The 23667-nt window shown below is 44.1% G+C and overlaps 1 protein-coding gene across 2 annotated transcripts in view; it reads right to left on the bottom strand.

Moving 5' to 3' along the window:
* The window catches only part of kcnq3 (potassium voltage-gated channel, KQT-like subfamily, member 3), a 98640-nt gene that overhangs the window by 13999 nt on the left and 60974 nt on the right, over window positions 1-23667 (bottom strand). For both annotated transcript variants that reach the window (XM_079570123.1, XM_079570124.1), the window contains exons 3-10: window positions 9474-9564; window positions 7157-7283; window positions 6782-6954; window positions 5234-5407; window positions 3055-3165; window positions 1702-1797; window positions 287-381; window positions 146-172 (exon numbers count right to left, since the gene is read on the bottom strand). In XM_079570123.1, coding sequence (XP_079426249.1) covers window positions 146-172; window positions 287-381; window positions 1702-1797; window positions 3055-3165; window positions 5234-5407; window positions 6782-6954; window positions 7157-7283; window positions 9474-9564 — 894 coding nt within the window. The remainder of the gene's footprint in view (window positions 1-145; window positions 173-286; window positions 382-1701; window positions 1798-3054; window positions 3166-5233; window positions 5408-6781; window positions 6955-7156; window positions 7284-9473; window positions 9565-23667) is intronic.

The following is a 23667-nucleotide window of genomic DNA, read 5'->3' as shown; positions in this document are numbered from 1 at the left end:
AGTGCTTCTAAAAATACCTCTAAGATCTGCTGCGGGAATCAGTGCAATTAAAAGTGACTTCTTCATCAGCGAGGCATATTTACTTTGCACATTAGTGCAGAGATTTATGTCCCACAGGACCAGGGGACAGGGAGACGGGACGTACCTGGCCATGGCCTCCAGTTGATCCTTCCTGTGGACAGAGCAGAGGACATAGTTGGACTTAAAGCTCGTAGCTGCTCCTGTGGCCTGGGTTCAGAGGTCAGTTGTTTCATGGTTGATGAAAGCGTAGGACTGTGGGGCTGACCTGAAACACGGGAGTGAGATGATGGTTTCGTAGAACCTCCACGTGGCGATGAGGTCCTCCCTGATTGGATTGGTGGAGTAGTATCTCCAGGCAGACTGCAGAGGGACAGGACATGTTACACAGGGTACAGGTTACTGTGTGTTTTTTTCTGACCCAACTCCATGGAAATCAAACCTGACCCTAAAAACATGACTTCATCTCTCCGTACTCATCATCACAGCACGTCATCCCCGTTTATGTCTGTCCAACTGTAGCAGCAGCAGCAGTAGTTTGTCAAAGAAGAGCCAGGGTTTCTGTGGGGCTTTACAAAGCATTCAAAGTAGGGATGCACCAATACCACTTTTTCTAAAACCGATACGAGTACTTTGATTTAAGTACTTGCCGATACCGAATACCAATACAAGTACAAGGCATTTTCTTCAACAGACTTTTTGAAGTGAATAGACGGTTTCACAGCAGATTGGGTAGTAATTAGTTCATTAACTCATTTACATTCCTTAAGTAAAGTAGGCGACACTTTTAAGAGAAGTTGTATCAGAATTGAACAGATGCCATTTTATTTATTTTTCATTCAATGTTATTTAAACTTGCTCTGTCCATCACAGACAGAACAGCTCATGTCCTAAAGCCCCTCAATGCTTGTGCTTTATTCATTTATGTATTTTTATTTAACAATAGTATTGAGATGTTACTTATTACTGCAGATAAATGCTCTCTTTTCTCCTTTACTTCAGCTCTGTGTGTTTTTTCTCGTGTGTTTATAGAAACTTATCCAGTAGCTTCAGCGTTTTGATTGTTTTGCTGCAGCTCATTTTGGCTCAATATAAACATGCTGTATCTCTTTATTTTGGATTTTCTGACGACTTTTTAGTCGCTGGGCTAGTTTTTCAAATGAAAAGCCACTGGACATAAAACGACGTAAGAATCGCCAGAACTGTTAGCCACAAGTTAGCGGCTAGTTAGCAGCATAAGCATCATTAGCAACATTAGCCTGTATGTTGTAAACACTGCAGACTCCACGCTGCAGCGCTAACAACATGTAGCTCTGGTTACACCTCCCGCCCCCATCAGACCCATCCTGCCATCAGACTCATGACAGAAAGCACCCAATAACTCATGAACGTAAAAACCTGTTCTAGCCATTCGCACTGTTGTTGTGCTCTGTGGTATGTCCACACTCAGCTGACACTGAATGTGCCTGTACATAAATACATTCACGCTTTTCTCTGTTAAATTGCCTTTTCTATCATATTTTATCTTAGTCTATTTTTATGCATGCCCTTATACTTTCATAGTCTTAAAGTTTGCATAGTTTCTCTAGCACAAGTTTTACATTTAATGTTGCATGTTTGCACAGGTGAGTTTTCCAGGAAGATGGGTGTGTTTGTCCCCCAACATCCTGACGACATGCTGACCTGAATGAGTCCAGCGGCCGGGTGTCTGCGCTTCTCAAAGTGCTTCTGTCTGTGCTGCTCCTGCACCTTCAGAGCCAGGCCGGAGCCCAGGATGCCCTGCACACAAACACATCAGCACATCAGCACATGGCTCTGTGCTTTTAGGTCTGACTTTATCACAACAGATGGCTCAAAGTCAATTGTCCTTTGTCTGCGTAACAAACACAGACAAACACACAGCACCTCCACCGCAGAGTTAAAGTGAACGTATCATTGATGACATTCTTTGGAAACATAAAGAGAAAATTGTAAGCGCATCATGAACCTTTTGAGTGCTTGATGGGTTTTTAATTAACAATTTTAAAAAAATCACACTAAAAAAAACGTTTCGGCTCCTTTGGCGAGAGGTAAAAGGAGCCGAAAGGGAGACACCAGTTCATAATAACTTACAAAAATGACAAAAACAAGCCCTAAAAGTATGACACCACAGACAGTCACAACATGTATTGAATGATATGTAGGCTACTGTTTGGATTTGTCTGTCTCTCTGCTTATGTCTTCTCAAATAGCTTCTGAGCCAGCCTCTGGGGGGGGGGACAGGTCGCTGAGGACTGAGCAGGAGATAGACGGCCTTGAACTGGAAACACGGGACGCGGCCCATCAACTCTGCAGTCGGTGTTTTTATGTATGCAAAAGAAAATCCTTTATAAAAAATAAAAAAAAGTTTTAAAAGAAGGCAGTGTGGCCTCAAGTGTTAAAAAAGTCAATGTTTGATATGGGCTACATGTCCCCACGTGAGCTCTTCCTGGTCAATACAATCTGTGCTGTACTCCCTGTCCTGTATCTTTAACATTCAAAATGAACAGGGTCCCAAACAAATGAAGCGACATGATGGACAGTCACTGCAGCGTGTTAAAAACATCACGTTCACTGTGAATCCTGCCCCAAAGGAAACTCCAGTGCTAGTCAGGGCGGAGCTTTGATTTTGGAGCTAAAGGCTAGTTTTAATGATAATGATAATATAAAATGTAAATTCAATAACATTTTTAATTTTAGCCTCAAGACAAAAACACCCACCGTTATGAACACGGGGGTTTTCCTCCAGTGAAGTCGTCACGTCTCACGTAATGTTTTTTAACCTTAACTTTTACTCGCTGTCCTTTACCAAATCTTGAGCTGTCTCTTCCTTTGTGTGGGACAATGCTCATTTTGAATGTAAAAGATACGGGACAGGGAGAACCGTGCCGATGCTACTGTCCAGGCGGAAACCATGTGGGGTCACTGTGCATATAGCCATACAGCCCATTGCGCGGGTTCTATGGCAGGACCCGAACTTTAAGGGCGGGCGTGTGAACCCATCATCGGTGAACTCACCGCGGGCAGAGCGAAGAAGGAGACTCCGATGAGTGCAAAGGTACCGGCCAGCAGCCTCCCAGCCCACGTCTTCGGGGTCTTATCTCCGTACCCGATGGTGGTCAGTGTGATCTGAGGCACAAAGCAGCAGTACTGAGTCACAAGACACATGTGAGGTCTTTTTTTTCAGATATTTGATATTATTCTCAAACACATCTTGGCCACTATCGCACATATATAAGAAAATGCAACACTTATCTCAATAAATATGCTGTGCTACAAAGACGGACTTATGTTATACGTTATAGATTTTGGTATTAAAAGAGGAACATTGTATGAGCACAAAGAACAAGTCGCAGCGGAATATTCAAAGATTGCTCAAACATGTGCGAATGGCTCAAAACACAACTATAGGAATGTCTCTGATGAGGGAACAGGATTGCAAAGTGGTAAAAAGCTCTAAAAAGTCAACAATGCTTACTACCCGCCCTTTAACACGTGCTTAAAGTGCAACTAAACGGGCGTGGCAGAGCCTTTCCCCACCCACAAACGGAAGTCAAAAATTGCTGAGAAAGGGGTGGTCTCGGAGGCTTTGGGGGAGACGAGGGGGGCGAGTGTGTAGGCGGGGTCTGCTCTGTTGACAGTCTCAGACCAAGCCCCTCGATCTGACAGGACTGACAGACGGCTGTTACCGCTGTCACCACTGTGCGCAAGGTTGATTTTTTCGTAGGAGAGTTGGTGCACTCTCATGACTTGTGATTGTTTGATGTAGCAACTAGTGATGCGCGGGTCAGGGTTTTTTTCAACCCGCGGGTCCCGCATTTGGAGCACCCGCAACCATTAAATATTACGCGTTACAAATATGATCCGTTTGAACAGCACCGGCGTGTCATCGCTCTCTCTCTCTCTCTCCCTCCGAAGAGCGCTGGGCAAGAGGGAGAGAGGGAGAGAGCACAGGTCAGCCTAACGCGAAGTCACACAGTCGCACATACGGTGGAAAACAGGAGACATGAGCTCCACAAAAGCGTTCTCTGGATCACAAGCTGCAAAACGCTGCTTGTTTTATGAAAATCCGACGTATATTTACGCCAAAAACCTGCTGTAAAGACGACGGTGGAACCCGCAACCCGCGCATCACTAGTAGCAACTATCCTACGAAAAAAAAAGAAAAGATGGCCGCTGGTAGACGACTCGCTCGCTGTCAGTGACTGCGAACAGAGAGAGAGCATCGCACAGTAGCTTTTCTAAGGGATTTATTCCTCTACACCACCTCAGCCGAAGTGTGAGCATCGCAGGGGCGCCATCTACTGGTTTGACTCATGAGCTCAGGCGGTGTGTGCGCGACGCGTGTCCTGGTTGCTACGTGACGGAGGCGGAGGCTTGAGTGGGCGGGGCCACAGAGGCACAGAGGCAGAACCACGGGCAGAACTGATGACGTTTTGTGGACGCCGTGGACACACTCTCCTCCAACCACAAAATATCAAATGTAGTTGCTGCGTGAAACCAGTAGGGGCGCTAACCCTGCGGTTTTAGACACAAAAGTGAGATTTGGAACAAGTTTGCACCAAATGTCAAAATATTGACTGGGACATGTAGCTAACTCTATTCAACAACCATTCAGACAATTTATCAGCAAAAAAAAGTGGATTTGGTGTTTAGTTACTCTTTAAACACATTTTGTGTTTTGTCTATTGACTGATAGTGATGAGCCACTTTAAATCAATACAATATCAATACTTTCGGGGTCCTTTTTTCCGCTATCCACGTTGTTTACGTGATTTAGCTTATGGTATCTGCAGCTTTAGATTATCCTGTACTTTTCATCTTCCACATTTTTCACGTAACCATATTTAAATAGGGAAAACGTGGAAGAGCTTGGTAGCTTCTATCTTGACCTGTTTTGGAGCTATAGTGGAGAGAGGGAGAGGCTAAATGCTAACGCCGCCTGCGCTGTGTTTACGTGACTGAAGGCACGGGTGAAGATCAGACAGGTCCTAAAGAACTCGTCAAAGCTAAGGTAAGAACATATCTCAGTATGTAAAAACGGTGGCCTGTTCCTTTAACTGTCATACTAAAGCAGCACAGTAATATAATGGGTTACTATTCCAGAGGAAAAACAAAGGAAACTCCACTAGTTCCTTGAATAAGGTGCACTGAAATCAGCCATATTTATGTAGAAATGTTGGGAGTGTGCTCTTACCAGCCCCCACCAGAGGGCGTCGGCGTAGGTGTCGAAGTCCTGTGGGCGGGGCTGCACTGTGGGCGTGTCATCGTCGGACATCTCCATGGAGACGTCGTCCTTCTCCACTAGGTAAACCAGGAAGGAGGCCAGGATCAGGGACAGGAAGCCGATGTACCAGGCCGTGATCAGCTCCTGTCCACACGCCGGAGGTCACGTCAGGTGGAGATTGGTAAAGCTCACATACATGTACAAAATGGGCTCTATGCACATATTTATGTTAAAGATTTTGCTAATGAGAAATGAGTGTCAGGCGTTTTTGTGTTTTTTACTCTTCTTTGGTCACTTTCACTTGCACGCGGTCTCTGTAAACACTATGGGAAACCAGCAAATACCAGTGGATTATACGGGTATTCTTGTTTTCTGACGACTTTTCGCTGGAGACACAAGGAAGCTGAGGAAGCTGCCGTGTGTTTATGGAGTTTTAATGAGGCTAAATACACATCAGGACGTGAGGGTCCTCAATGCTACCGGTGAGTCCATGTCCACACCACGGTTCACATCGTTGTTAACTCTACATAAACCTTTATGCTCTCATATTGTGCTGAGGGTAAATGTATTATTAAGTAACAGTCTGCTGTTTAAATGATGTTGTGTACAGTAGCTGTTTGCCATTTATACAGTAAATGTTTAAAAGGTTTAAGTACATCGGATAGTTGTTGTTTTTTTAGCCACACCTAAGGTTTACATCACCAGCCACACTGGGATTTATCCAATAGAACCATTATGTTTGTGAATCTATCAATTAGATTATCTTTACACTCTGAACCGGTTACACATTCAATCTTTTTTTGTTTAAACCATTGTAAATAAAAATCAATTTTAGCTGAAATGACATGAATTGTTATGATTTTGTATCTTTATGAATATAAACACCCTTACACCTTTGTTATTGATTTGATCCTTTATGTCTTATTGCTCCTTTGATTGTATTTGTTTGAGGTATATTTCTGGTTAATGTACTTGAATGTGCTTATTCAGCAAAAATGAAAAAATAAAAAAGAAGTGAGTCAAAATGTTATGGAACTGATATCTATCTATGACATTAACTTAAAAATGGAAAAAAATAACTGTTCTTCACAACTTTTCTTCGTTACAATGCTGCTTCACTGAAATACAACTATGATTATTCACTACAACAGAAGTTATTCTTCTAACTTGGTCATGACTACAAAAGGATTAAAAGCTGTCACTTTAAAAGGTGACTAGACCCATCCTCCCGACAGCACTCACTCCGACACACGTCCTCTTCTCCAGGTCATTTAACAGAGAATGTGCCCCGTGTGTGACCTCATGTTCATATCCCCATGAAACAAGTGATGAATGATCAATATTCTGTGTTGAGCTCAATGAGGAGAAAAGAAACTCCTCATGAAGCTGAAATTCTCCCAACTTCAAAGATTTTACCGAGAAACATAATTAAGATGAACGTTCCCTTTGAATTATTATGCTTGTTTTTTAGCTTTTTAGCTTGGCTGGAGGAGTAACCCATTGTGCATGTTTGGTCACCTTGCTGTGAGCGTAGATGGCCGAGCCCAGCAGTTTCCAGGTCCCTCCCCGCCGGTCCATTCGGAGCATGCGCAGGATCTGGAGGAACCGTAGGCTCCGGAGGGACGTGGCCAGGACATTGCCCTGGTTCCGGACCGCCACCACCGGCACGGACGCAATCAGCACGAAGATGTCTGAGGGAGTGAGGGGACAGCGGGTGAGTCCTGGCTCAGTCCTGGACCACACAACTTAACACTTATAGTCCTTAGTCTGCAGTCTTGCTTTAGTTTCCGGTCTTTCCACCATGGATCAAACCACAGTGCAGAAGGTTAGTCCTGTAGTCTGGTTCAGTCCTGATTTAATCCTGCTTTAGTCCCAGTCTAGTCCCAGAGTTACCCAGTATGCAGAGTGGTTTCCTGGCGAACTTGAGTCTTCCTCTCCATCCTTTGTAGCGGCAGCAGCAGCCCGCGGCCCAGATCCTCAGCGCAAACTCCGCCCCGAAAATGAAGATGGCAAACGTTTCCTGGAACATGAGGAAAAACAGAAACCTTGAGGTGAGCAGCAGGAGCATCGATCTACGCACAGGCCACTGTGAGTACGAACTACTGCCCTCGGGGAGGAGGCAGAGTAAATCACACACAGCTGGTCTGGCATCTCCAGACACCAGGCCAACATTTGAAAGAAAATATGCAATTTGCTTGTTCACAAGGCCAGGTAAACGGTAAAATGGAATAAAAACTACACTTTTTATGTACTGGTTTTTCCTTCATTTCAAGACTTACACTGTAGATCCTCACTGAAGACATTCATTTATGAACTGACACATGGTCATGATAATGTTTTATACAGTGTTTTTTTGGACGCTCAAAAGACGCTTTACATTGCATTATTCATTCACTCCATATTTGGTGGTTGTGAACTACTATTGTAGCCAGAGCTGCCCTAGGGTAGATTGGCGAAAGCGAGGCAACCAGTCTGCGTCATTGGCCCCTCTGACAACCACCAACCACTCACTCACTATTCCCCAGGCTTTCCTCACGGTCTCATCCAAGCACTGACCAGGCCCTTCCTTCCCTGGAACAACAGTTGTCTGCGGAGTCACTGCTGGTAGAAACATCTGCACCTGTGGTGTCCACGTGTTTAATGTGAACAACAACTCCAGTGTTTTCACTTTTAAAATCCCCATTAGTTTACAATTGCTGCTAATCCCATAATGCTTAGTGATATGACATCACATTCCCGAACTCTACATCGTGCTAATGCTAACACTATCTAGCGCTAGCTATGACTGACGTTTTTCTCTGCTGTGAATAAACATCCATATGGAGCCCATTTAGACTTGTTTTCATGTCTATGTTTATATTTCGCCAGAAAATGGCTAAAAAGAGTGAACTCCCTCGGCGAGGCCACGCCCCCTCCTATGACCAGATGCCGTCTGGATCTATACCAGTAACAATACCAGTATGGTATCAGAAAAAAGTTCAGGTACTAAAATAAAAGTATCGAAAGCAGGTACCGAAAAAAATATAGATCTTTAGAGACCTGGTTTCGATGCCTCACCCAGGAACATGTGTATAATCCAGATTATATCATAAATAATGCTTTCACCTGGTCTATTTATTGGCCTAAATAAATCCCCAGGTAGCCCCTTCCTTGCTAACTTGTCGCGTCTCACATGCCTTTTCCTACGACATGGCCCAGAGTGTAAAGCAGACCAATGGCACAGTTTAGCAGCCTACCAAGGGCAGCTGTGGCTGTAGCAGAAAGGCATCATCATATAGTTTCGATCATTATCCTCTTATTATTGAACCAAACTGTGTTTTAGTCGGCGGTGGAAAAAGACTCAGACTCAGAAGCAGGAACTTACTGTTAGTCCCATCGGCCGCTCACTCTCACACGCACCACATTCATACAGAGGCGAGGGGTGAAGTGCCTTGCCCAAGGACACAGCGACCTCATGGACATGTGGGAGCATGGATTGGAACCGGCAACCTTTACTTTAAGTTATTATCAGTGAAAAAAAGATGGTGATAAAAGCAGTAAAATACAAAAGCTGATGAAGAACCAGCACATTACAGCACATACATTACTGACTGAGTTTATTACATGTGTGAAAAATGTAATAACATGGGCCGGTAAATCCTTATTGTCATGATCTGTTTTCTGTTTTGGTGTGTTTCCTTGTCTCTGGCCTTATCCTGTGTTTTATTTTGACGTGTTCTGTCCTTGCTGTACTTGTGTTGTGATGTGTTTCCTTGTGTATTTAGACTCCTGTGTTTCCCTTGTCCTCTGTCAGTTCATTGTCAGTGTCAGCCTCGTTTCCTTGGAGTTTTGTTTCACCATTTTGTCTCTGGATTTTGTTATTTTGGATTCCTTCAGTTATTAAACATCACCAGTTTTTGTTGCGGTCCTGCATTTTGGGTTTATTTTCCTCGTTCCACCACTCCAACCATGACAATTATTACATTATTGGCACAACAGTGTTATTACGTTATCGGCTTATCACATTTAGAAACTGGCCACATTCATTCCATCACCAGCCCCTACAGGACCGACGGAAGGCGCTTGGGGACTGACAGGGAAAGGCTTTGGTGCGATTTAAGGCTTTACTTTGGTTAAAAGATAGAAACTCCTTTCATGGCACGTCTGTAAAAGCTGATTGTAAACGTTTCCATGGTGTTTCTCTGTGCCTGAGTGTGTGCTGTAATCTCACCACGACCACGAGCATGTGCGCAGACGTCCTCTCATGTTCTTTAAAGGTGGTGAGGACGGCCAGGATGAGGCAGCCCAGGACAATCAGGAATCTGTGGGACAGATCGGGCAGATCGTTACAGATCCGATGCTTTTAAAACAGAATGTTCAGTTCAAAGTGCCGGTCCAGGAGCAGTAACATTTGAGAAAAGACTTCAACATGAGCCACATTGGTAAAAGCCTGGGCCCTCGACCCCATGGAGACGCCTGACATTTACCTCTCCAAATGTCCCCAAATGTCTCTCTAAATTTAGAACAGGCCCAAATATATGTAGTGATTTGCTGATTGTGCCCGTTCATATGCCCTAACACAGGGGTCCTCAAACTACGGCCCGCGGGCCAAATCCGGCCCGCGAGATGATTTAATCCGGCCCCCGACTTGTAGAGCACAAATCCCTGAGTATGTCAAAAAAAAAAGTAAGTCTCTAGCCCATTCCTGTGCGGAGTTAAACTAAATAACCAGTTTACTCATTCCAGCCACTAGGGGGCAATTTGAATAAATAAAAAATAGTTCCACAGGTGCCCAGCAGAGGGCACTTACATAAGAGATCAGAATATAAACACATTATAGCCCCGTGGTAAATAAAGATTACCACCACTGAGTGTGGAGAGAATTAATAATGACAACAGCACTTTGAGAAACTTGTGACACAGGCTTGTAAAGCACAATACAAGTGTGAGAAGTTATTACTTTGGTCACATTACATAATGATTTTTTATTTGAAACTATAAATAAATGGAAATTAAAATAGTGTGAAGACTTGATTACTATTTTTGCAAACCACTGAAACAAACATGAGCCTGAATCAAGTGTTGCTCTTGTGGATATAGTAGTGGGGACGACTGTGCAGGCGAGTCATCTCTACTTCACAAAGAGGCATTTTGCTCTGGGTCATACAATTCTATGTAATAGCCAACCCGGTCCGGCCCCCCATCACAGTCAGGAACAACAATGTGGCCCCCAGAGAAAAAAGTCTGAAGACCCCTGCCCTAACATGTTAGTTATGAGGTTGTTTGAATGAAGACATGTTACGCTGATTTTCAGATGGTTCTTGAAATAAGATCATCAACAAAGCAAGTGTTATTTCGGACATAATAAGATAAATTAACTTGTACATTAACATAAGGCACATAATACATGAAATCATTGTTCCATTGGCAGTAAGACAGCACAAACCGACTCAACATCTGCACAAATCCAAACATTTCAGCCACTTTTAAGACATTTGGATCTTAGACAAGATGCCATGTTTTCCCAGTGCGGATCCTCAACTATAAACTCTAAATCAATGCAATGTCTATATCTGATCACTAGAGGGAGCACCAGATCCACTTTCAATGTTTACACCGCTGCAGACTCTCAGCTACTCTCAGAACACTGAATATTAACTTCAATCAAGAATGAAATATATCGAAAACTCTGGTTCTCAACGGGGGAACATTTCTTTCCATATTTATCAAGTGAAAAAGAAAGAAAACCTGAGTCTGTGATGGTCAATTCAGTGACCATGATTCCAGCTTCATTGATTATTTAATGATCAATTCAACAGGAATCTGTGGGAAAAACCCTGTTTCACATGATGTAGAACACACACACACACACACACACACACACACACACACACACACACACACACACACACACACACACACTTGTTAAGTTGAAAACGAGATGATATTAACTTTAGGCTTCAAAACAATCTGTTAAAAGGCGTAAAAAAAATATATTGTCGCTGTTCTCCATCATGCTCAGGGGTCAAAGGTTATCTCGTCTCAGGAGCTTGGGCATCAAAACGATTTCCCAGTATCCCGGTGGAACATGCAATTTTCCACTCGGCAAGTGGTAATGACCATAATTACCAGAGCACATGAAGGCAGCATTTGTTCAGAACCACTTACAGCAGCTACTTCCGAAGTGCAGAGCATCGTGGCCCCCCCCCCACCCATCCCAAGATTTTACGAGGGCCCCCCCTCCCCTCATTTTGACCTTTAGGCCCTCAGGTAAGTTGAGTAATAGAGTCTGATCGAGTCTATTTCACTGTAGATTTATATTTGTATTAAAGCATTAGTCCGACTCAAAGGCTGCTGTTTATCCATTTGAAAAGAAAAGAAAACAAACTACGATGTTACAGAACATAGAGAAACAAAGCACTCCCTGATAAAGCTCAAATGCCTTTATTTTTCTGTTTGTTTGTTTACTCATATCCCCATGAGCCGTTGCCGTGACCCTGGCGAGTCTTCCCAGGGACCACGACCTGGGGCTGTTGTGGCAACGCGAGACCAAGGCTGCATGTAAAAAGAGTAGATAAGCTGAGGAAGCTCCGTCTCCTCATCGCTGACCTGGACGTGCGTCATCGTCAGCCGTGACCAGGAGCATCTGTGTCAGTGCAGTTAGGAGGGGGTGAGGAAAGGAGCTGATGTACCTCATAGGAGCTAATCCCACGCACTGCCACCCGAGGGTGCCCACACCAGTGTGAGATGATTGACAGTCTTGCTACATGACATTGCAGTCAATAAAGCTATGAGCGATGTCCTGTACAACAGAATGAAGCAGGTAATGCAGCGCTAGAGCCACAGCAGCATCTGAGAGTCGTATATAGGAAATCTGAACTTACCGCAACATGACGCACTTTTGATACATTTTAGGAGGACATGACTGAAGCCACATTTGCAAAACCACCCGAGCAGCGGTCTGAACTAAAGGTTGGGATTTGGTTGAATATTTGTTATTTCTGTGCCTGAGCTTGAGCAGCATGTTTGAAACTTTCAGAGTCAGTTATAAGTGAACAGTGCCGTTTATAAAGTTGTTTATTTCGCACATTCTGGTTCTGATTGGGCTGCAAAGTCAAGACAAACCCATACTAGACAATGCCAGCACAAAGACCTTCAGAGCCTCCTCCTCCCCACCTTCTCTTTGATGGATAACATTGCCCGTAAATCCACTGAAATCTCCCTTAGGCCCCAGCAGGGTCCTGGGCCCCCCCTGCTGCTCGGCCCCCAGGAGGCCAATAACACCCCCGTCCCGGAGCCAACTCTCAGACTGCTAACACTGCACCATCTACTGCATCTAAGGACGGCACAAGGACACGGGTGTGCGGCGCACATCCAGGACTGAAGTCGGACTGAAGCGGGCCTGAGTGTGGACTCAGGAGGAGCGTCGCCATAGTAATGTCATAGATCCAGAGGAAATGTGCCCCCGTGAGCAACTATTGATTTTCAGCACATTCCAATACCACAAATCGCGAGTACAAAGCAGAGCTGTACGGAAAACGATTACAGGTTAGGAGTTTGCAATAATCCTACATGAAAATCTGGGAAATGCTTCAAAGGCTCTTCTGTTACACATCCTATAACACAGTGTTTCCCAACCAGGGGTACTGAGCACTTAGCAGGGGCTACTTGGAATTATTTCAGATTAAAGGAGAAAGTGAAACTGAGTACCATACCACACCATACCATACCATACCATACCATACCAACTTTATTTATAAAGCACTTTAAGAACTGTACAGTTGGCCAAAGTGCCGCACACAGAAACAGATACAAATATTTACAGTAAAATATGAGGAAAAAAGTACAACAACAACAGCAGCAACATCAATTTGCGTTAAACGCCAGAGAAAAAAGGTGCGTTTGTAGTAGAGATTTAAAAACAGGGACTGGGCCTGTCTGATCTCTAATGGAGCTGGTTCCACAGCCGCGGGCCAGCAACAGAGAAGGCCCCATCTCCCCGAAAGTTTGCGCTTGGTTTTTGGGACACAGTTGCAGCTGATCCGCTGACCTGAGAGCACGAGAGGGGGCGTAAGGCTGAATCAGATCAAACAGATAGGAGGGGACGAGGCCATTCAGACTTTTAAAAGTAAAGAGAAGAATTTTGAAAGAGATATGGTCATGTTTCCGAGTCCCTGTTAAAAGCCGAGCTGCAGCGTTCTGAACGAGCTGCAGTCGAGAGAGAGCGCCCCCTGGCTCACACCAGCATAAAGGCTGTTACAGTAATCCAACCTGGTCGTTACAAAGGCATGTATTACAGTCTCAAAATGCTGCCTTGATAAAATGGACTTCAATATCAACAGTTTTCTTAAGTGGAAAAAACTGGACTTAACGACTGCGTTGATTTGTTTCTCAAATTTGAGTTCAGGATCGACTCTTACACCCACATTGGAAACAACCGGCTTGATAAAATCCAACAAAAAGCCAAGGTCAGGAGGGTCAAAAACCATGACTTCAGTTTTGTCCTGATTTAGGCATAAAAAGTGAAGGGCCATCCATGCTTTGATATCGCTGATGCAGTCGAAAAGGGGCCTAACAGCATGTGGATCACCCTTCTTGACTGTCATCGGCATAACAGTGAAAAGTTATGCCATGTTTTCTCAGAATGGAGCCAAGTGGGAGCATGTACAAGGAAAACAATAAAGGGCCAAGTATTGATCCTTGTGGTACCCCACTTGACAAAGGGGCTTGAGAGGAAACGCATGCACCGAAATTGACACGGAAGCATCTGTCAGTCAAATACGAGTAGAATTTCAATGTATTTCAGTAAAATGTTTTTAAATGATTTTCTGAAATGATTTTAAGAGATGACTATTAAAGTTTTCACACAGGCTCTAGTTAGGTTGACCTATAGGGGCCTGAGAGCGGCACTTTTGGGGCTCAGTCTTGGACGTAGTCTGGTACGTAGTCTGGGGCATAGTCTGGTGCGTAGTCTGGGGCATAGTCTGGGGCGCAGTGTGGGGCATAGTCTGGTGCGTAGTCTGGGGCGCAGTCTGGGGCGCAGTCTGGGGCGCAGTCTGGGACGTAGTCTGGGGCGCAGTCTGGGACGCAGTCTGGGACGTAGTCTGGGGCGCAGTCTGGGGCGCAGTCTGGGACGTAGTCTGGGGCGTAGTCTTGGGTGCAGTCTGGGACGCAGTCTGGGGAGTAGTCTGGGGTGCAGTCTGGGGTGCAGTCTGGGGCGTAGTCTGGGGTGCAGTCTGGGATGTAGTCTGGGGTACAGTCTGGGGCGCAGTCTGGGGAGTAGTCTGGGGTGCAGTCTGGGGTGCAGTCTGGGACGTAGTCTGGGGCGCAGTCTGGGGCGTTGCAGGTGCGGTGTGAAGACGGACTGAACTACTCTGAAGTAAATGCAGATGGGACTAGGGCAGGCTCAGGTCGAGCCATAAGACGCTCTGACATGTGTGAAAACACCCTCAGTTTAGTCGGTAACGTTGTAATAATATTATAATAAAAAAGCCTTACACTTCACAAGCCTGTCTTACTGAGATTCTCACTGTTCTCATTATTCAGTCGCACCATACTCGGTGGTGGTGCAATTATCCCTGCACTGGGCCGGAGGTGCAATACACACTAATGGAATCACGAAGAAGAAGCTAACAGGCTAACGGGCATAGCTAGCTGTGGGGTAGCGCAACCTTAGCAGTAATTACAGCCAAAAAGTATCTCCATTGTGTAATTGAGTAACGGCACAATGTACATTATCATTCTCTCCTTTTGTCTTTTCTGTCAGCGTAGTATTTACTCTCACGGACAATTAATGAGGAAATTAAAAAAAACAATATGCAGTGACGCTTATGGCCTGCAGGGGCATTACCAAAGCCTTTTGGATGGGAAATGTGATGCACTTCAGAGTACATTAGATGACTCAAGAACTCGTGTATGACTGAGAGCCTACACAGACGGCACATTAGTGAACCAATCCCAAACAAATAATGATCAGGCCTATGGACTCCACATCAACCTCTAGGACCTGAGTGAACATTTAAAGGCACATTGTGGATCATTCCCAGGTCATTATTTATGTCACAAGAGCAACTGTTGTCATAAAATTCCAAACATACACCAACATATCTCAATTTCGATATTTTTTTTGCAAAGTCGTTCATATTACTCTTAAATGCGACCTGCATGTGATCTCCGTCTGAACGGGATGTGGCCTGATTGTATTGCACAGTTGAGGGCACAGCGCTGACAATGTTAACGTAGTGGGAAGCTAACGGAGACAACACATCAATAACTGAAAGGAAGAGAGACACTTTTTGGACTATGGACTTTTGTGGAACAAATACAGCGATGTCTTTCACGACAAACATGGTGCTGTGGGCTTCAGCCATGGAGAGGGAGGTGAGCTGTGTTACTCATGCTAACTTAATACAAGTGCATGTTGTCTTCCCTTCTGCTCACGTCTATGTTCCAGGCATATCCTATTGAGAGGAGGCCTCGTGGAAGGCCCAGGACACGCTGGGTGTGCGGCGCGCGGATGAGAAAGTCTGGGCATCTCTGCTGAGACGGCTGCCCCCGCGACCCGGCCCCGGATAAAGCCAAAGAAAATGGATGGATGGGTCGTGTCAGCCTGCAGTCTGACTCATTGGTAACAACTAATGAGTTGGTAAATAAAAACTCTAAAACAATCAATCGACCCAGGTTTAAATGTATGGTTTCATTCTGTTGACATATTAGTCACACAAAATAAAACTGAGGAGAATGTTCTTGTTTATTTTGTGGACATACATACATGGTATACGGACCAGCTTCTGTTGGGAAAACCACCTGTAAACTGAAACAAACAGAAAAGCGCAATAGGGCGGGACAAGGGCTCGCCCGTTGGTATCCACTTACATTAATTGGGACGCGATGTTTCATCCCTGCATTTCTACAGATCGAACAGTTGCCGCCCCGAGGAGGAGACACAAACATCGAGAAGCGTTTGCGATTTTTAACTCATAGTCTTTGGGATCCGTTCCTTTAAAAGAGCCATTCACAAGACTTTTGAATATAAAAGCTTAATAACACCAGCCAGATAAGTCACATTATCTAAGATGCCATTGTTAAAAGCCACTTTTTTACGCTTTGAATAACGTGCTTGTGAATAAAATCCTGCGTCACAACTAACAAAAAGAGGCTGCAGCTGTGACAAATCATTTTAGTGCATTTAGCTTTGGAGAGCTTTCACTTGTGAGGCCTGCTCGGTTGTCGGGCTGATTCTGTAGTAGTTCTTTCAGAGGAGTTCTGGGTCATATTGACTGAAAAAAATATTGACCATATAAATAATGAATGTTTCCCTTGTATTTTATTCTTTGTTTGGGGTGAAAAGCTCCGCAGTGGGGCTTTAATCAGTGCGTGTTGCATTTTGTTTGAAATAGCAGCACATTATTCCCAAAACCGTCCAATCCCTGCGCTCCTAAACAACGGACCGGCTCACCCCTGTTGCCACGGAAACACATGCATCCCGGCAGCACCAGGCGGGCACCGGTCGCCATGGTGACGGCCAGACGGCAGAGTGAGCAGCAGTTTCCATGGCGACGCACAAAGCATGTCAGACATGGCTCGTGTGGGAAACAAACACGAGGAGGATGATGCAGCAGCTCTGCTCACGTGACCCGAGCCTGATCTGCTTCTCCTCTGCATCCATCATCCACAACACGTACAAACAGACGACTCACTTCAACTTTTCATATGACCATGAGACATCTGGGGCCTCATTTACTGAGCCAGGTGCTGCAGCAATGGAACCGCAGTGGTCCACAGAGCCAGGTTCAAAAGCAGCAGCTGTGTGTGAACAAGTGAATGGTCCTCTTTTGTAACAAGTGATGTTTCTTAATGTGTGCGATCAATAATTATATCAGTTATATCATATTTGTTATTGCTGTAGGTGAAGCAGTCAGGATGTCTGTCCCAGCCTTGATTAGTTGATGCTAAACTTCAAAGTATTATGAATTACAAGACTGGAAAAGTAGTGTCTGTAGGTGCTTCGAGATGTGCAATGTGTTGTGTGTGATGTGTCGTGTGTAAGGTGTAAGGTGCAATGTGTAGTGTGTAATGTATAATGTGTAGTGTGTAGTTTGTTGTGTGTCGCGTGTAATGTGTAGTGTGTAGTGTGTAATGTGTAGTGTGTAATGTGTAATGTGTAGTGTGTAATGTGTAGTGTGTAATGTGTAGTGTGTAGTGTGTAGTGTGTCGTGTGTCATGTGTAGTGTGTCGTGTATCGTGTGTTGAGTGTTGTGTGTAATGTGTAATGTGTAATGTGTAGTGTGTAGTGTGTAGTATGTCATGTGTCATGTGTAGTGTGTCGTGTATCATGTGTTGGGTGTGGTGTGTGGTGTGTGGTGTGTAATGTGTAGTGTGTAATGTGTAATGTATAATGTGTAGTGTGTCGCGTGTAATGTGTAGTGTGTAATGTGTAGTGTGTAATGTGTAGTGTGTAATGTGTAGTGTGTCGCGTGTAATGTGTAGTGTGTAGTGTGTAGTGTGTAATGTGTAGTGTGTCGTGTGTCATGTGTAGTGTGTCGTGTATCGTGTGTTGTGTGTCGTGTGTAGTGTGTCGTGTGTAGTGTGAAATGTGACGTGCGTCGTGTGTCATGTGTCGTGTGTCATGTGTCATGTGTAGTGTGTCGTGTATCGTGTGTTGTGTGTAGTGTGTCGTGTGTCGTGTGTAGTGTGAAATGTGTCGTGTGTAATGTGTAATGTGTAGTGTGTCGTGTGTCATGTGTAGTGTGTCGTGTATCGTGTGTTGTGTGTCGTGTGTAGTGTGTCGTGTGTAGTGTGTCATGTGTCATGTGTAGTGTGTCGTGTATCATGTGTTGGGTGTGGTGTGTGGTGTGTGGTGTGTAATGTGTAGTGTGTAATGTGTAATGTATAATGTGTAGTGTGTCGCGTGTAATGTGTAGTGTGTAATGTGTAGTGTGTAATGTGTAGTGTGTAATGTGTAGTGTGTCGCGTGTAATGTGTAGTGTGTAGTGTGTAGTGTGTAATGTGTAGTGTGTCGTGAGTCATGTGTAGTGTGTCGTGTATCGTGTGTTGTGTGTCGTGTGTAGTGTGTCGTGTGTAGTGTGTCGTGTGTAGTGTGAAATGTGACGTGCGTCGTGTGTCATGTGTCGTGTGTCATGTGTCATGTGTAGTGTGTCGTGTATCGTGTGTTGTGTGTAGTGTGTCGTGTGTCGTGTGTAGTGTGAAATGTGTCGTGTGTAATGTGTAATGTGTAGTGTGTCGTGTGTCATGTGTAGTGTGTCGTGTATCGTGTGTTGTGTGTCGTGTGTAGTGTGTCGTGTGTAGTGTGTCATGTGTCATGTGTAGTGTGTCGTGTATCGTGTGTTGTGTGTCGTGTGTAGTGTGAAATGTGCCATGTGTATTGTGTAATGTGTAGTGTGTCATGTGTCGTGTGTAATGTGTAGTGTGTCGTGTGTAGTGTGAAATGTGACGTGCGTCGTGTGTATTGTGTAATGTGTAGTGTGTAGTGTGTCATGTGTCTCATGTCATGTGTAGTGTGTCGTGTATCGTGTGTTGTGTGTTGTGTGTTGTGTGTAATGTGTAATGTGTAATGTGTAATGTGTAGTGTGTAGTATGTCATGTGTCATGTGTAGTGTGTCGTGTATCGTGTGTTGTGTGTCGTGTGTAATCTGTAGTGTGTAATGTGTAGTGTGCCGTGTGTAGTGTGTTGTGTTATACATGAAGGATCTGCAGGACATTTATTTTGCCCGAGCTCTAGATAAAGCAGGTCAAATATTATTGGATTCAAAACATCCTCTGTTTGGAGAGTTATAGCAGTATATAGTACAGTTATAGCAGTATATAGTACAGTTATAGCAGTATATAGTACAGCTCAGTATATAGTACAGTTATAGCAGTATATAGTACAGTTATAGCAGTATATAGTACAGTTATAGCAGTATATAGTACAGCCCCCCTCAGGTGCCCCGCCCTGTCTGAAAACAGGACCAGGCAGTCACTGGTGCCACAAGTCATTTTACGTTAAACAAAGAAGGATGATGTAAAGATGATGAAGTATAACTAACATAATTCAAACTTTGAGGTGGATGGGCGTGGTCTGAGCTCAGGCCTGTTCTTTACATGTTGTCAGTGTTTGGATCTGGTTGTTGTGGTCATTGTTGTCTGTGTATTTTTTTACTCACTGCAAATGAATTTCCCCACAGGGACAATACGTTTCTCCTACTTATACTATCTAATACAGATCGAAGTACTTCTGCTGCTCGCACCAGCAGCAGGTATACGCCCCATCTTAAAATACACCAGGTCAGGAATCAAATGTAGTTTGAAAAGAGGCAGGAATAAGTCAAGTGTTTGTTGACTTATTCAACAAACAGCCACCCCATTGATGTCATGTGATGTCCCACATCTGCTCCAGAAGCTACAGAGGCTCACTCTCAGTAAGTGCTTTTTTGACAGGACAAAGAATTATAACAACTTTACAGCTAAACAAGGAGCCAAAGGGCTCCGAGACGACGATGATGATCATGATGATAATGATGATTATTTTATTTTTTTAACAAACTTTGAATGAGTTAGAAACCCCCTACTTTGTTATGGTGAATGTTACTATTTGTATATAATTTGCATCTGCATCTAAACAGAAAGACTGCCTTACGATTTAGCAAAACTTGCGTACCCCACTATAAACATTCCACATTGTAAAATGTGTTGCCACCCCAGAAATTTCTTTTTCTAGATCCGGCCCTGATTAAAATGTCTTTTAGACATTAAATAGACATCCGGCCCTGATTAAAATGTCTTTTAGAACTACAACATATGTCGATATTGAGCAAGTTGAGGGTCGCTTTTTAGAACCAATTACAAAGTGCATTTTCAGCCTCGAAAGACTAATGTAATGTGTAATGTGTAGTGTGTCGTGTGTCATGTGTAGTGTGTCGTGTATCGTGTGTTGTGTGTCGTGTGTAGTGTGTCGTGTGTAGTGTGTCATGTGTCATGTGTAGTGTGTCGTGTATCATGTGTTGGGTGTGGTGTGTGGTGTGTGGTGTGTAATGTGTAGTGTGTAATGTGTAATGTATAATGTGTAGTGTGTCGCGTGTAATGTGTAGTGTGTAATGTGTAGTGTGTAATGTGTAGTGTGTAATGTGTAGTGTGTCGCGTGTAATGTGTAGTGTGTAGTGTGTAGTGTGTAATGTGTAGTGTGTCGTGTGTCATGTGTAGTGTGTCGTGTATCGTGTGTTGTGTGTCGTGTGTAGTGTGTCGTGTGTAGTGTGTCGTGTGTAGTGTGAAATGTGACGTGCGTCGTGTGTCATGTGTCGTGTGTCATGTGTCATGTGTAGTGTGTCGTGTATCGTGTGTTGTGTGTAGTGTGTCGTGTGTCGTGTGTAGTGTGAAATGTGTCGTGTGTAATGTGTAATGTGTAGTGTGTCGTGTGTCATGTGTAGTGTGTCGTGTATCGTGTGTTGTGTGTCGTGTGTAGTGTGTCGTGTGTAGTGTGTCATGTGTCATGTGTAGTGTGTCGTGTATCGTGTGTTGTGTGTCGTGTGTAGTGTGAAATGTGCCATGTGTATTGTGTAATGTGTAGTGTGTCATGTGTCGTGTGTAATGTGTAGTGTGTCGTGTGTAGTGTGAAATGTGACGTGCGTCGTGTGTATTGTGTAATGTGTAGTGTGTAGTGTGTCATGTGTCTCATGTCATGTGTAGTGTGTCGTGTATCGTGTGTTGTGTGTTGTGTGTTGTGTGTAATGTGTAATGTGTAATGTGTAATGTGTAGTGTGTAGTATGTCATGTGTCATGTGTAGTGTGTCGTGTATCGTGTGTTGTGTGTCGTGTGTAATCTGTAGTGTGTAATGTGTAGTGTGCCGTGTGTAGTGTGTTGTGTTATACATGAAGGATCTGCAGGACATTTATTTTGCCCGAGCTCTAGATAAAGCAGGTCAAATATTATTGGATTCAAAACATCCTCTGTTTGGAGAGTTATAGCAGTATATAGTACAGTTATAGCAGTATATAGTACAGTTATAGCAGTATATAGTACAGCTCAGTATATAGTACAGTTATAGCAGTATATAGTACAGTTATAGCAGTATATAGTACAGTTATAGCAGTATATAGTACAGCCCCCCTCAGGTGCCCCGCCCTGTCTGAAAACAGGACCAGGCAGTCACTGGTGCCACAAGTCATTTTACGTTAAACAAAGAAGGATGATGTAAAGATGATGAAGTATAACTAACATAATTCAAACTTTGAGGTGGATGGGCGTGGTCTGAGCTCAGGCCTGTTCTTTACATGTTGTCAGTGTTTGGATCTGGTTGTTGTGGTCATTGTTGTCTGTGTATTTTTTTACTCACTGCAAATGAATTTCCCCACAGGGACAATACGTTTCTCCTACTTATACTATCTAATACAGATCGAAGTACTTCTGCTGCTCGCACCAGCAGCAGGTATACGCCCCATCTTAAAATACACCAGGTCAGGAATCAAATGTAGTTTGAAAAGAGGCAGGAATAAGTCAAGTGTTTGTTGACTTATTCAACAAACAGCCACCCCATTGATGTCATGTGATGTCCCACATCTGCTCCAGAAGCTACAGAGGCTCACTCTCAGTAAGTGCTTTTTTGACAGGACAAAGAATTATAACAACTTTACAGCTAAACAAGGAGCCAAAGGGCTCCGAGACGACGATGATGATCATGATGATAATGATGATTATTTTATTTTTTTAACAAACTTTGAATGAGTTAGAAACCCCCTACTTTGTTATGGTGAATGTTACTATTTGTATATAATTTGCATCTGCATCTAAACAGAAAGACTGCCTTACGATTTAGCAAAACTTGCGTACCCCACTATAAACATTCCACATTGTAAAATGTGTTGCCACCCCAGAAATTTCTTTTTCTAGATCCGGCCCTGATTAAAATGTCTTTTAGACATTAAATAGACATCCGGCCCTGATTAAAATGTCTTTTAGAACTACAACATATGTCGATATTGAGCAAGTTGAGGGTCGCTTTTTAGAACCAATTACAAAGTGCATTTTCAGCCTCGAAAGACTGGATGTACTGAAACATCCTCATCCTCAAACAGCCCGGTACAGACGATGCACTGAAACATCCTCTAACAGCCCGGTACAGACGATGCACTGAAACATCCTCAAACAGCCCGGTACAGACGATGCACTGAAACATCCTCTAACAGCCCAGTACAGACGATGCACTGAAACATCCTCATCCTCTAACAGCCCGGTACAGACGATGCACTGAAACATGGTTCAAAGAGGTCCCCGCGGGTTCCTCCATGTGGTACGTCCCGGTACTGCATTGGCCTGGCCTGTTTGTCCCTGTCCCATGTCCGCACACTCTGCACATCCAAACCTCAGGAGGGACGGGGCAGGTTCATCCTGATTTACGATCCTGAGCCAAGGCCCTGCTGTGGGGGGCGGGAAACCCCTGTCTGACCTCCATCGCGGCGGGATGGATGAGCCGTCTGTGTGTGATGAGGAACATTCATATCAATAACACTCTGAGGTTCTGCCAAGGACCGGAGCACCGGCGAGGGTAAACAAAGGGGAAGGCGTGCTGCCTGTGCGAGTCACATACAAAAAAACATGTGTGCACGTGTAACAGTTCTGTGACGAGAAGTGGGCGGAGTCAGTGTTCACGTGTGTGCTACGCCCTCTGGTCTTTTAGAGCACATTAGGGATGCCTCTTCTTCCTCAAACGTCTCTTCTTTTTTTACCTATGCAGTTTCAATTTGAGGCTAATTTTAGGAGACATTTTGAATCATGACTTGTCAAAAGGGGCCATTCTACTCTCCCTTCACAAAACAACAACTATAATCAAGAAAGAAATGAAACAGAGGATTATGGTGGTCTGTGTTATTGTTTGTTGTCTTCAGATGTTAAAGACGGCTTTAGGAAGTGGTGGAGCCATTTATCACAGCAGCGCACACTCTTTTATTGCTAATTAATTATTATTATTTTTTTCAAAATTTACAATTACATCCTGTGTTAGTGTTTCCCTGTGGGGCCCCCTGGTCCCTCTGCTGTGAGCTGTCACTCAACAACTAAAGACTTGATCCAGGCTCCTGTTCTTCTGCTTTTGTTGCTTTTATAATGAGCTGATACAGAGGAAATACTGGCTCTTTATTGAATGGACATTCAATAAAGGACTTTTCATTTGTACCTTTTTTCTACCTACACGTTTTCTTTTTGATCCTGAAGAGCACCTGACCTTCTTCACAATCCATTCCACCCACTGAAGCCATCACTGTTTTTCCTCTAAACACATTGAGGCCGCTCTGTTTTTGGGATTTAGCTGTATAGTGCCACCAATCCAGACCATTTTTCATGATGTTTGTAACACCACAGCATATTCTGTGTTACAGCTATGGACACATGCTACGGCTCGTTTGAAAGGTGAGACTCTAAGCTGTCCGTAGAT

The sequence above is a fragment of the Gobius niger genome, assembly GCF_951799975.1.
Source record: "Gobius niger genome assembly, chromosome: 13".
Classification (NCBI taxonomy): Eukaryota; Metazoa; Chordata; class Actinopteri; order Gobiiformes; family Gobiidae; genus Gobius; species Gobius niger.
Note: the sequence above shows the minus strand (reverse complement) of the source record. Positions and strands in the feature narration are given on the sequence as shown.